General features: G+C 39.1%; 1 protein-coding gene across 2 annotated transcripts in view; it reads left to right on the forward strand.

Moving 5' to 3' along the window:
• The window catches only part of LOC150089442 (uncharacterized), an 83,554-nt gene that overhangs the window by 7,031 nt on the left and 57,989 nt on the right, over positions 1-18,534 (forward strand). For both annotated transcript variants that reach the window (XM_090368601.1, XM_090368602.1), the window contains one exon: positions 5,838-6,134. In XM_090368601.1, coding sequence (XP_090224727.1) covers positions 5,838-6,134 — 297 coding nt within the window. The remainder of the gene's footprint in view (positions 1-5,837; positions 6,135-18,534) is intronic.

Raw genomic sequence — 18,534 nt, forward strand, 5'->3', positions numbered from 1 at the left:
AAATGATAGTTGTAAGTTGAGTGTTCAGAACTTGGGGTGTGACCTACCAATTTATTTATTATCTCTTGTATTTTTTCAATTTTTAGTGTTTTGAAATGCTGGTATTAATTAATATTGAATTTACAAGTAATTTAACATATGGATAAAAGTTAATCACAAATAAATTTAAAAATGTTTTTAATTTTCAGTTTTAATTATCAGTTGACCATTTCATATAATGTTATGATTTGGCTCCTTTGGGAAGTTGGCATTATATATAAGATGTGATGTATATGATGAGAGCCCTGTCGATCAATTCGACCCTGGAAAGATTGTGCAAGGCTCAAGGGGTAGAATTTTTTTCAGCCTGGTCTGTACTTGTTAACAGGAGAGACTGCTTTTACAGGGATGGGATACACTTAAATAGAAAGGGTGCAAGAATGTTTGCTGATACTATCGAGGCAGTGCTAGGTGGGTCGGAAAACTGCTAGATTGGGGGAATACAAGGACTAATAGATTAACAGTAGCCACGGGCAAAGGTGAAAGTGATTCTTGCACTGCATTCTATTGGAATGAGCAGCAGCTTGGAAAATAAGATGCAGGATATTTCAGACTGCTGGGAGTCATTGGGGTACAAGTAAACACATGGGTTGTGTTAGGGTAGCTAAGAAAAAGAACAGGTGAATGTATACTTGCGTGTACACCAATGCTAGGAGTTTGGTAAATAAATTTGATGAATTTGAGGTATTGCTCAAAGCATCAAAGGTGGATATTGTTGAGATATCAGAGACATGGTGTCACACAGATATAAGTAATGCAGAACTGGAATTTGGGGAGTACAACGTCTACAGAAAGGATAGGAAGGGAGGAGGGGTTATGCTATTAGTTAAGAAACACATAAAATCCAAGGAAGTGAAGCCAGTCGACATCGCTGGACATTGCAGTGTCGAGTCAGTTTGGTGTGACATAAGCATTGGGAGATCAAAATTGAGAGTAGGAGTGTGCTATAGGCCTAATGACTCTGATGAGTATAACAAGAAACTGTACAGGGAAGTAGAGTGGGCCAGTAAATCAGAGTGTCTTATAATGGGGGATTTTAATTTCCCAGATATTGACTGGAATTTGTGGGTTGGTCACTCGCACACTAGCAAGGCTTTTGTGGATTTATTGGATGATTGTTTTCTAAATCAGCATGTTCAGGAGGCAACTAGAGGGAGCAGTACTCTTGATTTGATTATCAGTAGTGATTCTTCATGCATTAAGAATCTGCAGATACAGGAACCACTAGGTGGCAGTGATCACAGTGTGCTGAAGTGGGATTTACTCAAGAAGGTAACTACCATCAGGGGTAAAGGGAAGGGTTATTGCTTTCGTAAATGCGACTACGATGGTCTGAGACAGTATTTAAATTCTATACAGTGGGACCAACTGATGATGTTACCAACAGCAAACTCAAAATGTGAAGCATTCAAAGAACTTATCTTGGAAGCTACTAGGCTTTACATACCAACTAAGAAATATTGTTCAATGTTTAGGCCTAAATGGATGTCAGATGAACTAATGAGACATATGGCAGAGAAGAAAAATGCATGGGATACATATAAATTAACACGTGACACAGAAGCCTATGATAGATACAAGTTGATCTGTAACCAAGTGACAAAGGAGGTTAGGCAGGCGAAGGCAGATTACGAGAAATCTTTGGCAAGGGATGCAAAGAAAAACAGCAAGGAGTTCTTTACTTATGTAAACTCTAGAAGGATGGGGATGAATCAGATTAGTCCACTTGATATCGATGGTTCAACTGTTCATGATCCTGCTCAGGTAGCTAACAAACTAAATCAATATTTTGCATCTACATTCACACATGAGGAGTTATTCAGGAAGGGGAATGCCATAGATGAAGTAAACACTAGCAGTGAGCTAGATGATCTTGTAATAATTGAGAGTAAGGTGGAAGAGAAATTGTTGAAGATAAATACAAGAAAGGCACCTGGGGTGGATGGGATCTATCCAGTTATATTAAAGGAGGCGGCAAGGGAAGTAAGCAGTCTGTTAGCCATAATTATGAGAGCTTCCTTGGACTCAGGGGAGGTACCCACAGACTGGAGATGTGCAAATGTAACCCCAATTCACAAAGGAGGATCAAAGGTTGACACAAGTAATTATAGACCTGTGAGTTTAACTTCTGTTCCAGGAAAATTAATGGAAGCACTGGTTAAAGAAGCACTGCAGGATCATCTTGAATAAAAAAATTCAGTTATAGCTCAGACACAGCATGGTTTTTGTTAAGGGAAGGTCTTGCCTGACCAATTTGATTGGATACTATGATGTACGGAATAACTTTGATATTATATATTTGGATCTTAGAAGGGCTTTTGATACTGTTGCACATGGAAGACTGCTGCACAAATTGGAGCAGTTTAGTATTGGTGGCAAATTGTTGCTATGGATAAAGGGATGGTTGAGTGGCAGAAGACAGAGAGTGGTAATTAATGGACACTGCTCATCGTGGACTAATGTTATTAGTGGAGTCCCTCAGGGTTCAGTGTTGGGTCCATTGTTGTTTTCTGTATTTATAAATAATATTGATGATGTAATATCAAGCTTAATGTCCAAGTTTGCAGACGATACAAAGGTTGGAAGGGTTGTTAAGCATGCTACTGATGCTATTCTGCTGCAACAGGATCTGGAAAGGTTGAGCAGATGGGTGGAGAGGTGGCAAATGAAGTTTAACATTGACAAATGTAAAGTACTACATATGGGAACAGCAACCCCAGAGCAACATATCAACTCTGTGGTACTACACTGACAGTGGTAGAGAATGAAAAGGACCTGGGGGTAATTGTGCAGGCAGATATGAAGTTCTCTGAGCAGTGCAGACGGACTGCAAGAGTAGCTCATGGTGTCTTATCAATGATATACAGGAATTTTTCTAGCCGAGATAGGGAGGTGATTATTCCCTTGTATAAGGCAATGGTCAGGCTGCACCTTGAGTACTGTATACAGGTCTTGAGGCCTCATTTCAAGAAGGATGTAGAGCTTCTGGAACGAGTACAGAGAAGGGCAACAAGGCTAGTGAACGGAACGAAGTGTTGCTCTTACGAAGAAAGGCTTAAGTTTTGCAGATTACACCTCTATCAGATCACCTCGCCGGTGCCTAGTCTGGAGACTAGGCACCGGCAAGGTGATCTGATAGAGGTGTACAAAGCCTTGAATGGTTTGAGCATGCTCAATGCTGATGGGATACTGCCTCTTGCGCAGAATAATCACCTGAGAGCACATTAATTCAAATTGAGGAAAGACAGATGTGCGGAAATTTGCCTTTAGCCAGCGGGTAGTTGGTTGGTGGAACAGACTTCCATCCTTTGTTGTGGAAGTTGATGGCCTAAATAAATTTAAGGCTCAGCTGGACAGGTATTTCAAACGAATGGAGGGGTGAAGTGGAAGGGGTTTTTTTTTTTTTTTTTTTTTTTTGGCTGATGCTGCATAAGCTTGCTTTCTTGCATCATATGCCTCTACTAATGCTAATATGAATTAAATATTCAAGCAAGGTAAAGGCTGATATTTTTCATCGGACCAGACGACCTTCTTCCAGTTGCTCAAGGTTCAGTTTTGATGCTCACATGTCCATTGTAGGCGCTGTCATCGGTGAACCGTGGTTAGCATGGGCACTCGGAGCGGCCTGTGGCTATGCAGCCCCATTTTCAGCAGGGTTCAATGTACTGTGTGTTGTGACACATTACTCCCATCACCAGCAATCCAATTACTGGTGAGTTGCACCACAGCCGCTCTTCTGTTTCCCTGTACCATTCGGGAGAGTCTTCGTTCACCTCGAGCATCGATGAGCCACGGTCGTTCTACACCTTGCCGGCAGTTCATGGGTTCCCCTTCCTCGGACCACTTTCAGTAGGTACTAACCACGGCTCACCATGAGCACCCCACCAGCCATGCTGTTTCGGATATGCTCTGACCCAGTCATCTGGCCATTACAATTTGGCCTTTGTCAAACTGGCTTAAGTCCGCTGCCTTTCCTATCTGAAGAATTCACCAGATGTGAGCCCCTGGGGTAAAATTTTCTTTTTTTAAACTTCAGAGTTCACAGTTTTGATTCCAAGAGTCTGTGGAACATTGCTCTTTTCATTTGATATTTGGACTGTAAGGGGCATTAGCATTAGTAGAGGCATATGATGCAAGAAAGCAAGCTTATGCAGCATCAGCCAAAAAAAAAAAAAAAGAAAAAAAAAAACCCCCTTCCACTTCACCCCTCTCTTTGTTCGAAATACCTGTCCAGCTGAGCCTTAAATTCATTTAGGCTATCAACTTCCACAACAAGGGATGGAGGTCTGTTCCACCAGCCAACTACCCGCTGGCTAAAGGCAAATTTCCGCACATCTATCCTACATCTGTCTTTCCTCAATCTGAATTTATGCCCTCTCAGGTGATTATTCTGAGCAAGAGCATAAGGCAAGAAGGATGTAGAGCTGCTGGAACGAGTACAGAGAAGGGCAACAAGATTAATGAATGGAACAAAGGCTTGGTCTTACGAAGAAAGGCTTAAGTTTTGCAAATTACAGAGTCTGGAGACTAGGCACCGGCGAGGTGATCTGATAGAGGTGTATAAGGCTTTGAATGGTTTGAGCATGCTCGATGCCAATGGGATTCTTCACCTTGCTCAGAGGGCATAAATTCAAATTGAGGAAGGACGGATGTCGGATAGATGTGCGGAAATTTGCCTTTAGCCAGCGGGTGGTTGGTTGGTGGAACCGACTTCCATCACTTGTTGTTGAAGTTGATAGCCTAAACAAATTTAAGGCTCAATTGGACAGGTATTTCGAGCGAACGGAGGGGTGAAATGGGAGTGGTGTGTTTTTTTTTTTTGGCTGATGCTGAATAAGCTTGCTTCTTGCATCATATGCCTCTACTAATGCTAATGCTAAAGAGAAAGAATCCCATCGGCATTGAGCATGCTCAAACCATTCAAGGCTTTATACACCTCTATCAGATGACCTCGCCGGTGCCTAGTCTACAGACACTGTAATTTGCAAAACTTAAGCCTTTCTTCGTAAGACCAAGCCTTTGTTCCATCCATTAATCTTGTTGCCCTTCTCTGTACTCGTTCCAGCAGCTCTACATCCTTCTTGAAATGAGGCCTCCAGATCTGTATACAGTACTCAAGGTGTGGCCTGACCATTGCCTTATACAAGGGAATAATCACCTCCTTATCCCTGCTAGAAAAATTCCTGTATATCATTGATAAGACACCTGACCTACTCTTGCAGCTCATTTGCACTGCTCAGAGAACTTCATATCTGCCTGCACAATTACCTTCTCATTCTCTACCACTGTCAGTGTAGTACCACAGAGTTGATACGTTGCTCTGGGGTTGCTGTTTCCCATATGTAGTACTTTACATTTGTCAATGTTAAACTTCATTTGCCACCTCTCAGCCCATCTGCTCATCCTTTCCAGATCCTGTTGCAGCAGCATAACATCAGTAGTGTCCTTAACATCCATTGGTTTTTGGCCAGATAGCAGTTGGCAACTGAGATACAAACATATGTGTTCCCTGAAGTAGTGGGCATTGGTATTCCTGTTTTTATTTTAATTAATTAGCTAAAAAGATGGTATAAACATCTTTTTAACTGTAAAGTTGAAAGTGCAGTTATACTATTCTTATTCATTGTTTTGAATTTACTACAGGTGAATTATGTCCCCTGCAAAAAAGGGGACATAATTTGGTAGTGTGGTACATTATTTGATGTTATACTGCATTGAATAATTTCACTTCACATGTTATTTACAGTACATTTTATTTATTTATTTTTTAATAGCAAAAAAATTCTTATTTGTTTTAGGAGGCTTGTATAATGCTGTTATTAATGCAGTAGATATTGGAGCAAAATCTTTTGGTCTCTTTCTTCGATCCCAGCGCCAGTGGGCTTGCAAACCTCTTTCTAAAAATGATGCTTCAAAATTTCAAGAGGCTTGTCAAAAACATGATTTTCTACCTCATTTGATATTACCCCATGGTTCTTATCTCCTGAATTGTGGTTCCCCTAAAGATGAAATACTAGAGAAAAGTAGAGCAGCTTTAATAGATGAATTAAAGAGATGTGAGATGTTGGGGCTAACTTTGTACAATTTTCATCCTGGTAAGTTAGTAAAAATTCATAATTACCTAGTACTAAGTTTCTTTATATACTCATTTGTTCAAATACAAAATGAGAAAAGCATTTTTGATAGCTGGTGATAGTAGACAAGATTGGCTAAATTATATTGTGTGAAATGTAGCACGAGGGCCATGATTTAATCATCTTTAAAAGGGACCACGATTGTGTATGCTGAGAGTCTAAATACCGCTTTGTGGACATGGCATGGATGCTATATATTTCAGTAGAATTAAGTTTTGTCTTGGGATGAGAGAAGGGCAAAGTATATGGTAACAGGAAATCAATTTATATGTGTTGGGAACATTGAGTGGAGCAGTGAAAATTGGAAAAAGCTTTGTCCAGTGAATCTTACTAACTTTTTCACTGTGAATATGGTAGGGTATGTGTATGTATAAAATAGCCAGTGGACCTTTTATACATGGTTAGAGAACAGAAACTAGTAGCAATAGTATCAGGGTCCTAGAGATGTTGGACTGTCTGGAATCCTGTTACATCTGCAGCAGTGACCAATGGCTGCATAATATGTGAATATCTTTACAAATCAGGTGCTACCTATTAATGTTCCTAGTGTTGATAGCACTTTCTAGTGCAATATTGCATTACTTGGCTAGAAGAGAAATGTGATGTGAATCAGATTCTTTTAGAAATTTCTTCCTTTGTAAGCTAAATGCCCGCAATCTAGTAAATATATGTGAGATGAATTCCAAATGGCTGCCTGATTTACTGCTATTTTAAGTTTCCACAGGAAGAAATTTTTTGGTTATTAACGTTACATTTTCCTATTCATTACATTAAATTCCCGAATAATGTTGTAACTCTCCAACACACTGTCTGGAATGTCCTTTTTTGGTGAAGACATTCAAGAAATGAAGACTTCATGCTGCATTGCTGCTTTTGTGAGAGTAATTGTAACATCATTGTGTCCACCATTTCCTTCTCCTTCCTCTTCTCTCCTTCGTCATCATCGTTTTTAACATTTTCAACCAGGCTTCCCCCCCCCCCCCCACACACACACCAATAATTTGGGCACAGTGTTATTCTTGGTCACTTCCCAAACAGCAATGGCTCCCATGCCAGTATAATTGTTCAGTAATACATCTGAAAGAACATTTAATGTTTGGCATAAATTTTGTCAAATGTTCATATATGAATTACAGTCATTTCCATTTTCACATTCTTTGGTGCCTTGTGACACGATACTGGCTTTGTGAAAAGACTTTACAGTTGTAACTGCACTTATTGTCCTTCATGCTGCACTTAACATTTGAATAGTTCCAAAATATTTATCTTTAAGTCACGGCCCACTGAAATACTGGCCAACATTCACCGCACTGACTGTGACTTGTAGTGCCCTTTTGTACCATGGATTCATTTATTTTGCAGCTCCTGATTTTCAGAAGCTGCAAAATAGATGCAAAGTTAAGCAGAAAGAACATAACTTTAAATGCGTTCAGTGTGTCTTGGCACAGGCTTGTGTGCCAAACGTTTGCCAATTAAAATCAGAAGTGTGTACTATGTTCTGCTTTCATTTTCTGTTCCAATGTCAGAATGCAGCCTTAGAAAATATCACCTATAATCCAAGCCTTTGTATTATGGCAATGTTCGAAAGGCAGGTGATGCACATTTTTGAAATATGGGGATTTTGTACTTCCCAACAAGGCGCCTCCGTAGCCAGGTGGGAAGGAGCAGCAATGCGTAGCACATGCTTCTCGATTAGACCGGGGTTCGAGCCCGTCACCACCAAATATGGAGGATGCGGAAAGGTCAGGGAATGACCACCGCATATCCCGGAGTTATATGGTCTTAGTTGCTAATGCTCTTAAAAAAAAACAATAACTTCCCAACAACCAATGGTTTTAGTTTGTGCATGCCAGTCACATTTTTGCATTACTGCACAATAGTCCTTTCTTTGGAATTTTTGCCATGTGTAACTTTTGTCCTTGAATGCAAGTGTCTTATCAGGCATTAACTTGTAAAACAGTGCTATTTTGTCAGCCTTGTACACATCTTTGGAGAATACTGTTGAATGACTTCTTTCAGTCTCCTCTCCCCCCCCCCTCCATGACACTGCAGCACCCTTTAGAGGAGTGGTGTCCAACCTACGGCCCACAGTCAGGATCCGGCCTGCAAATAATTTTTATAAGGCCCATGCGGAAAGTGAACTAAAACAACATTGATTGCTATATGTGGTTCAGTGCAGTCATATGTGTGCTAAATACAGTTAGCTATTTTGATATAGCGTGTTCATTGCATTGAATTAATTATTAATTTGTATTGAATTATAAAAAATCATTCTTAAAACTGTTCCAAAAGGGGAAGATTGATTTCGAGTGCCGTGTTTTTGATCTAAGGTGGACTGAAGGCTATTTCTTCATTGATGACCATGAAAAAGCAGTGTGTTTGGTGTGTAAGGAGACTGTGTGAGTTTTTAAAGAATATAATTTAAAACGACACTGATTCAATCATAAATATTATGATCAACATAAAGGAGTGCTGCAAAAAGAAAACTGTTCAAAGTTACAAAACGAATTAAGAAAACATACTGAAAAGGTATCAGTCAAGAAATTTATCTACTCTATGTGCCAGTTATCAAGTTGCACATTCGCTTTTGAAAGTAACCCATTCAATGATGGTGAATTTGTTAAGCGTTGTTTGTTAAAAGTTCTGGAAGAATTTGTCCGGAGAAACGAACAATGATACATTGTTCGTTTAGCACGTATAGCACGATAGTTGCGTTCCTAGAAATCCTTGTGCAATGCAAAATCGTGCAATATAAATAACAGGCCCTATGGGAAAAATAGGGTTAGGGTGCCAACCACCCAAGATTGAACACACATTTGTAACCAAAATATTACCAAACACAATAAATAATCGTAATAAAATATTTACGTATTTTATTACGTAATAAAATATTGCTAATGTTTTTGCTTCTATCGTAAGCAAACTTGTTTTTTTTTTTTGTTTGATTTTCTATCCAAACAGATGACAGCCGTTCCATCTCTTCCAATTCTTTGTGTCTTGATCTAATGGATTTTAATTACACTTTGAGTTGTTCCTGCTATGAAAGTTGTTTTTATTTTCTCTGCATTCTTTCTAATTCTCGGCGTTGCCTCATTTAGGCCAGTAGCACGTGTATTTTTTCTCTATCAACAGAGGCGGACTGGCCATAAGCCTTACCGGGGAAACCCAGCTGGGCCGGAGGCCAGAAGAGGATGGAGGCCAGTGTGATTTTGGCTGTAAACACTAGTATGAGGCTGCTACAAATTTTCCCGTGTAAGAATTTTTGATCCAGTCCACCTCTGTTTATCGATATTGCTTTTCTTTTTCTCTCTGCATCTGTAGTGTCTTCACCAGGATGCTTCCTTTTGACACCTTTTAAGTATTTTACTCATTTTTAGGGAATAAAGCACAATTACAAAATGAGGAAGCACACTTGATACACATAAACAAAGCTGCACGCATGTAGCATGAATAAACAACACCGTAAAGGCAGAGACACACTATGAACACCTCACTAGCTCACATTTTACTAAAACACATTTCTGGGGGTTACTACCATAAAACAACAAAAACTATTTCCAGCTGCGTTTCTGCTAGTGGAATCTGTTATAAACTGGCAGTAAACTCTTATCTAATTGCATTTGCGATAATACCGATAGCTGGAATTGTGTGGGTTTTTACTTTATTATGGCGAAAAGCATTTCCCTTTCACTGATATAAAAAACATAAATACATTTTCAGAATCTTCTCTTCATTCCTGTTGCGTTCAGTTGGGGGTGATTCCACATTCGACTGCCATTTCTTGTAAACACAAAGGCGAATTGTGCATAAGCGAATTCGGTTCGTGTTATATGCGATATCGTTCCCCTATTTATAAATTGTGCATGATTGAATTCGTGTAGTGTAAACATGTGTTATACGAGGACTTGACTGTACAAGATATTAGTTTTTCTTGAAAAACAACTATGCGAAGAGAAGAAGATATTGGAAAGAATTTGTTTGAACAACTTTTGGAAAACAAAACATATGAAATATTTTAGTGTGGCACTGGATGACAATACTGATATAAATAACACAGCCCGTGGAATTAATGATAATTTTGTACCAGTTGAAGATTTAGCTGGTCTATAGAGTATGCTCGGAACAACTACAGGTGAAAATCTATTTGAAAATTTTTGCTGATCTATTGAAAATTTAGGATTAAATATTAAAAACCTGGTTGGAGTCACAACTGCTGGTGCAAAAAATGATTGGTAAAAACATTGGGCTTCTGGGTAGAATAACCAAGAAAATTATAGATATCAGAGCTGAAACTCCGATTCACTGCATTGTGCATCAAGAAGCTCTTTATGGGAAAGTATTGGATCTCCAACACGTTATCAATTTTACACATGGCTTAATGTGGCTGTTGAGACATCAACGAATGTTTCAACACAGAAAAAGGGAAACCAATAAAACAACTGCCAAATATGGAGTGGCTGTTTGATCTTGCAATTCATACATAGACATCTAGTCATTTAAATGCTCTTAATTTAAAACTACAAGGGAAAGGAAAATTGGTCTGATTTGTTTGGTGACATCAAATCATTTCAGAATAAGTTGTTATTATTCAAATCCCAGTTGAGTGTCACCAAATTCAAAATGAATTTATTTCATTTTAAATGTTGTACTGAGCTAAGGGAGAAATGCATTTCCAAAGAATCGTTGCTTTTCGTTATTACAGTTACTTTTTTATAAGTTTGAAAGTTGATTTTCTGATATAAAATCCCATGAAAAGACATAAGCTTTTGTTTGAGAACCCATTTACTTCTATGGCTGAAAACTACAATCCCAGATTGCAACTTGAAATTATTGATCTTCAAGCCAAAATATGATTCAAAAATAAGTATATAGACTGCAAAAATAAACTATTTGAATTCTACAAGGCTTTCCCATCTGAATATTTTCTGCTAATAGAAAATGCCATGAAAATGGCTACTTCATTCAGATCAACATATGTTTGCAAGCAGATTTTTTTTTTCACTGAAAAAAAATCTGCCTGAAAATCTGAGAAGACGAAAAAAGATATTTGTTGACATTAGACTTGAACTTCTGTACACTGTAATTTTCAGGAAATACGTAAGAAGGAAGGTTGTTCCAGAAAACGGCAGTTGAATGAATAAACGAGGAAGATGAAAAGTTGGTTCTGTGAGTATGAAGTTGGACAGTAAATGGATGTTGGCTGGTGGCGGCACGTGTTCAGACTGTTTTGAAAGAGAGAGCGGGAATTATAGAAGCCAATTCAGAAGAACAGTGCCCATGGAAGTATCTGTAGAAGAGGCATGCAGCAGAAACAGTACATCTATGAGACAGCGAGTGTAGAGACTCTGTTAGAGATGAATCATTAATTAACTTAACTGCCCTCTTCTGAATGGAATCAAGAAGCCTGAGAGAGGGTTTGGGAGCACTATCCCAGATGTGGGAACAATATTCCATGGCAGGGCGGATTTGCGATTTATAGAGTGAGCAGCTTGCAAGAAAAGTAATGCTGAGAGCGAAAGAGAAAACCAAGTTTTTTAGATGCAGAGGAAGCAATATTTGTAATGTGCTTGTGCCAAGAGATTAGAAGTCAGGGTAATCCCCAAAAGAAATATATCATTTTGCCTAGAAATCGGAGTGTCACCAAAGATAAGCATAGGAGCAGAAGAATCTTTTTTGCGAGATATAAGACAAGACTGAGTTTTAGAATGGTTGAAATCAACTAAGTTGTCTTTGCCCCACTGGAGAATTACCTGAAGATTGGCATTTAAGGAATTGGTAGCAGATTTTAGAGAAGTTGAAGCTGATTGAACAGGGCAAGATTTCTCAAAATGGAAAGTGGAATGCAATGTGCTATCGTTGGCAAAACTATGGATAGGATTTCCAGTCAATGAAAGAAGGTCATTAATATACAAGAGGAAAAGAGTGGGGGAGAGAACTGAACCTTGGGGGACACCGACATTAGTGGAGAAGTTAGAAGGCAGAGAGCCATCTACCATCACCCTCAGTGAGCGATCAGAGAGAAAACTGGATAACCAATTACTAAAAACAGTTGGCAAACCATAAGATGGAAGCTTGTTTAGAAGACCTTTATGCAAAACACGATCGAAAGCCTTTGAGATGTCAAGAGCAACTACTTGTGTTTCACTGAACCTTTCCATTGAATTAGTCCATAAATGGGTAACATAAGCCAGAATATCACCAGTGGATTGACACTGATGGAATCCATACTGGCGATCGTTGATCAGATGGAATGCTTCTAGGTGGTTTAAGAGTTGGCGGTTAATTGATTTCACCATTACTTTAGAAAGAGTAGAAGTAATTGCAATGGGACGATAATTGGATGGGAGGGATTTGTCACCCTTTTTAGGAACTGGCTGGATATGAGCAAATTTCCAAGCTGAAGGAAAAACACCTTTGGAATAAGACAGTGAAAAAAGGTGGCAAAGAATAGGAGTAAGTTCAGGAGCACAGGTTTTGAGAACAAGTGGAGAAATACTATGGGGACCTGGAGCTTTCTTAGCAACAAGATTGGTCAAAATCCTTCTGACATCCTTTTGACGGAAGACCACAGGAGGCATTCAGTGGAGCGTGTTGGGAATGGTGTGAGGTGTTTTACCAAGATCATTAATATATGAGTGCTAATGGAATGGAATGCTAGCAGGTCAACTTTATCCTTGGCTGAAGTGACAACAGAACCATCTGGTTTGGACAGAGGTGGGAGCAGAGATGGGCAAAAGTTGCGGCCAATAGCTTTGGCAAGGGACCAGAATTCTCGTCTACCATTAGGGCAAGAAGCAAGTTTTCTACTCTTAGCCTGTTCAAACTCTAGTTTGGACTGATTAATAACTGCTTTACAATTGTTGCGAGCTTTGGTTTAGGCAGAAAATGAAACTGAAGAATTAGAAACAAGCCAATTACAATATGCAACATTCTTCTCTTGAACATCCTTAGCACATTTATTGGAAAACCAAGGTTTAGATAAAGGACGAGATTTTAAAGTGGAGTGTGGGATAAAGGATTCCATTCCTGCAAGAATAATTTCATTGACACGATCTGAGCAAACGTTGACATCAGAAGTTTTGAAACAGTAATCCAACCAAGGAAAAGAAGAAAAGAAATCTCGCAGGTCATCCCATTTTGCATTCTTGTAATGCCAAACAACACGAGGTTGGGAATAGCCATGAGATAAAGGCTCCATTGGAGAAGAGACAATCACCAAGTTGTAATCTGAAGTGCCTAAAGGAATTCTCACTTCAGCCATGTATTTAGAAGGTTTGTTTGTGAGAAAAAGATCAAGCGTGTTGGCAGTATGATTAGGATTGTCCGGTATTCTTGTAGGTAAATGAACAATCTGTGCAAGGTCATTAGTAATTGTAAAAGCCTCAGCATGCCGACCGGCTGGGTCGGTGTAACTAGAAAATGGAAGGCAGCTGGAATTGTGAACATTAAAATCACCAAGCAAAATTACCTCACTGTTAGGAAAGTTGGACTGAAGAAAGTCAAGTTGCAAAGAGAGGAAGTCAAAAAGCTCCAAGTGATTAGTGGAGTTGGGAGAACGGTAGAGACAATAGATGAATTTTACACAATGAGGTAGAGAGAGTTTAAGCCAGAGAAGATCAAAGAGAGTAGATTCCAAATTGCCAAGTCTCTGACAGGGAATATCAGAATGGACATATGCACAAATACCACCTTTGAGGCAAAAGGAATCATACAGCGAATAATTTGGGCATCTGAGATGATCAGTATTTGAATCAACTGATAACTGAGATCTGTCAGAAAAAGTACATGGGGTTTGGCAGACTGCAAGTGCAAATGGACATCGTTAAGATTAGAATTGAGACCACGTATATTAGTGAAATGAATTAGGAAGTGATTGGGAGGTTTAGATCTTTTCGCAGATAAGCTTGCTCTATTAGTTTGACAATTCATGGTGTATTCAATAGTAAGAAAAAGTGGGGGTGGGACATGCTATATGAAGTAATGAAATTTTTGGATATGGCATACACATGGTAAGAATATACCCAGATCCTTGACATAACATGGCCTCTACAATGCCTGTGAACACCATTTTAGAGTTGTACCCTCAAAATGTAAGGAATATTGGATCTCGCCACGATGTTCATCATAACCTCAAAAGTCATCAATCATACTGCATGATGGAAGAGATAGGGAAGGGATGTCCGGAACTTAGCTCTAGAGACTAAACATGGGTTCCACCACTTCAAGCCTCCAATAAGCAAAGTGGTGGTATTGCATCGGTTGATGAGAGTCATCTACCACCTAGTACTGCCTGGTAACATAGAGGGGCAGCATTCCTCCATGTGGTGTCGGCTCCACACTTCGAACCCTGCTTACGTTGGTTCACACCTGGGTGGTCACCCAACATGTACTTGTGGATGGAGGTTATACCCAGGATTACTAACATTCCCACCATCATGAAGGTGCAAGCAGAGGATTTGGCTGTCCCAGACCGTCCGGAGTTCGCTGAAATTGGGTCCACTTGACTTGAGTGTCACCCGAATATCAGTTCCATAAGCATTTTAGACTCCCAGGTAGCAAGTGCAGCTTGTCTGGCATATCTGAGAGAATGGCTGTGAGAACCTCAAGGACTTACTACTATTATTCTCATAAGCTTTGTCTTGGTCGTGCTAATGTCACCTTGAACTATTTAAATGTTCAACTCTGTTTCCTTAATTCCTCTACCTACATTTGAAATTATGGTCTACACCATTCATGACTTTATTTTGTCTGTTTATTTCTTATTTTTATATTTTAGTTATCTCATACTACTTTATTATTTGATGTAACATGAATCCTCAAAACAATGAATGCATACTACAAGATTAGAGTAGGCTAAAATTGATCCCAGGGTCTCATGCTCTGTACAGTATCCCGCTACAATCACACTACAGATACTCAAATTACACACTCATAGAAGAGAGCAAAAAAGCAACTAATGGTCCTAACCTGGAAAATTTTGGGAACTATAGCCTTAAATACAACACCTGTAAAAATAAACAATGTTTAACTCGTCCTTGCATGAACCCACAACAGGTAACCAACAAAAACACAGAACCTACCTTTTGCAAATCCAGCAATGTAATATACCTAATCACATTAGGTATATTACAGGCTCCGAAAAAGCGATGTGTTTACCTTTTTATTTATCTAATTGTTATTTTATATTGTACTTTGTACGTAGTCTTATAGTTATAGTTACACTGGTTATTTTTAATTTAGATAAAGAGTTTTTGTAGATTATTACTTAATATATGTAAAACCGTTATTTCGTTCGAATCTTGCAGCCATTGTTTTTGTATAGAGTAGCAGGGAATTCAAATTTTTAATTGTGGTAACTAGGTAGCTCTAACCTATATATATGTAGCATAATATGCATCACTGCATTTAGGAGTCTAGTAGATAGCGTAGTATTGATAATTAATCAGTTAAATTTATTGATCTTATTAATTTAAAATATCATGCCCCAGACTAGAGCAGAAAAGCAACGGGCACAAAGTGGCAGGAGTGAGGTGACTTGAGGGAGAACTGAGGGGGGGGCGATTCTCCAACGCATCACAGCCTAAAAAAATGTGCAACTTGTGAAATTGTTGATGAAGTTGTAAAGCATATATCATCTTTTAAGGGCACAAAAGATATTGTTGTACACGTTGGCACCAGTGGCATTAAGAGTAGGAGATCTGCAGATTTACTTAACAAGTACAGGTCAATGCTGCAAAAAAGTCATGAGTTAGGGTTAAATTTGAAAGTGTCTGCAATTCTGCCCAGACATGATAGGAGGGAGTACATGACGAGAGCCTTGTCAATCAATTCGGCACAGGAGGGAATGTGCAAGGCTCAAGGGTAGAATTTTTTTCAGCGTGATCTGTGCTTGTTAACAGGAGAGACTGCTTCTACAGGGATGGGATACAATTAAATAGAAAGGGTGCAAGAATATTTGCTGATGTTGTCGAGGCAGTGTTAGGTGGGTCGGAAAACTGCTAGCTTGGGGGGATTCACAGACTAAAAGGTTAAAAGTAGCCGTAGGCAGAGGTGAAGGTGATTCTTGCACAACTTCTATTAGAATAAGTAGTGACCTCGAGCGAGGGGTGCTGGGGTTTCAGGGACTGATGGCAGTCGTCGTGAAACAGGTGGGTATATCTGATGGGTCAGGGCAACTAGGAATAGGTGCATGTAAGCTTGCATGTATACCAATGCTAGAAGTATAGAAAAATAAATTTGATGAATTTGAAGTGTTGGTCAAGACATCAAAGGCAGATATTGTTGGGATATCAGAATGTGGTGTTACACTGATATTAGGAATGCAGAATTGGAATTTGGGGAGTACAATGTGTACAGAAAGGATAGACAGGATAGGAAGGAAGGGGGTGTCATGCTGTCAATTAAGAAAAACATAAAATCAAAAGAAGTGCATCCAGTTGATATAGATATACAGTGCACTGTTGAGTCAGTTTGGTGTGACGTAAGTATTGTGAAAGCAAAAATAAGAATATGAGTGTGTTATAGGCCTAATGACTTGAATGAGAACAATGAACAATTGTACAGAGAATAGAGTAGGCTAGTAAATCAGAATGTCTTATAATGGGGGATTTTAACTTCCCAGATATTGACTGGAACCTGTGAGTTGGTCACTCTCACACTAGTAAGACTTTTGTGGATTTATCAGATGATTGTTTTCTGCAGCAGCATGTTCGAGAGGCAACCAGAGAGGGTAATACTCTTGATCTGGTTATCAGCAGTGATCATTCATGTATTAAGAATTTGCAGATAAAGGAACCACTAGGTGGCAGTGATCACAGTGATGTGTGATTTACTTAAAGATATAATTACCATGAGGGGTAAAGGAAAGGGTTTTTGCTTCCGTAAAGGTGCGTACAGTGGTCTCAGACAGTTTTTAAATTCTGTACAGTGGGATCAACTGATGATGTTACCAACAGTAAATTCTAAGTGGGAAGCATTCAAGGAATTAATTTTGGAAGTTACTAAAAGTTTCATACCTATTAAGAAATATTGTTCGAGGTTTAGGCCATCAAATAAATGGTTATCAAATGAACTAATGAGACTCGAGACAGAGAAGAAAAATACATGGGATGCATGTAAATTTTCAAGCGACTCAGAAGCCTATGGCAGATATAAGCTAGTCTGTAATCAGGTCACAAAGGAGGTTAGACAGGCAAAGGCGGATTACGAGAAATCTTTGGCAAAGGATGCTAAGAAAAACAGCAAGGATTTCTTTACTTATATAAACTCTAAAAGGAAGGGGATGAATCTGATTGGTCCACTTGACATCGATGGTTCGACTGTTGATGATCCTGCTCAGATAGCAAACAAACTGAATGAGTATTTTGCATCTACATTCACACATGAGGAATTATTAAGGTTTGAAAATGGAAGAAGGTTATCAAATTGTAGCAGGATACTTAATGATTTTGGAATAACTGAAAGCAAAGTGGAGGAGAAATTGTTGAAGTTAAACATAAGAAAAGCACCTGGGGTGGATGAGATCTATCCAGTTATATTAAAGGAGGCTGCAAAGCAACTAAGCAAACCCTTAGCCATAATTATGAGAGCGTCCTTGGACTCGGGAAGTTCCCACGGACTGGAGATGTGCAAATGTATCCCCAATTCACATAGGGGGATCGAAGGGTGACACGAGTAATTACAGACCAGTTAGTTTTACTTCTGTTCCGGGTAAAATAATGGAGTCACTGGTTAAAGATGCATTGCAGGATCATCTAGACAAGACTGCAGCAATAATTCAGACACAGCATGGTTTTTTAAGTGAAAGTCTTGTTTGACAAATTTGATAGGATATTATGATGTGGTTACAAAGGAACTGGATGCAAAAAATAATTTTGATATCATATATTTGGATTTCAGGAAAGCTTTTGAAACTGTTGCGCATGAAAGACTATTGTACAAATTGGAGCAGAATGGTATTAAGGGTAAGTTGCTACAATGGATAAAAGGATGGTTGAGTGGGAGAAGGCAGAGGGTGGTAATCAATGGGTGCTGCTCTTCGTGGACTAATGTTAGTGGAGTCCCACAGGGTTCGGTGTTGGGTCCACTGTTGTTTTGTATATTTATCAATTGATGATATTGATGAAAGTATATCAGGCTTAGTGTCAAAGTTTGCAGATGATACAAAGGTTGGCAGGGTTGTTAATGACAGTAATGGCAGTGTGCTACTGCAACATGATCTAGAAAATTTGGTCAGATGGGCTAAGAAGTGGCAACTGAAGTTTAACCTTGAGAAATGCAAAGTACTACATATGGGTAGAAGAAACCCCATAGAAACGTATCGTGTTGTACTACACTTAAGGTGGTATAAAATGAAAAATAC

The sequence above is a fragment of the Mastigoproctus giganteus genome, chromosome 2 (assembly GCF_048544385.1).
Source record: "Mastigoproctus giganteus isolate SK-2022 chromosome 2, ASM4854438v1, whole genome shotgun sequence".
Lineage (NCBI taxonomy): Eukaryota > Metazoa > Arthropoda > Arachnida > Uropygi > Thelyphonidae > Mastigoproctus > Mastigoproctus giganteus.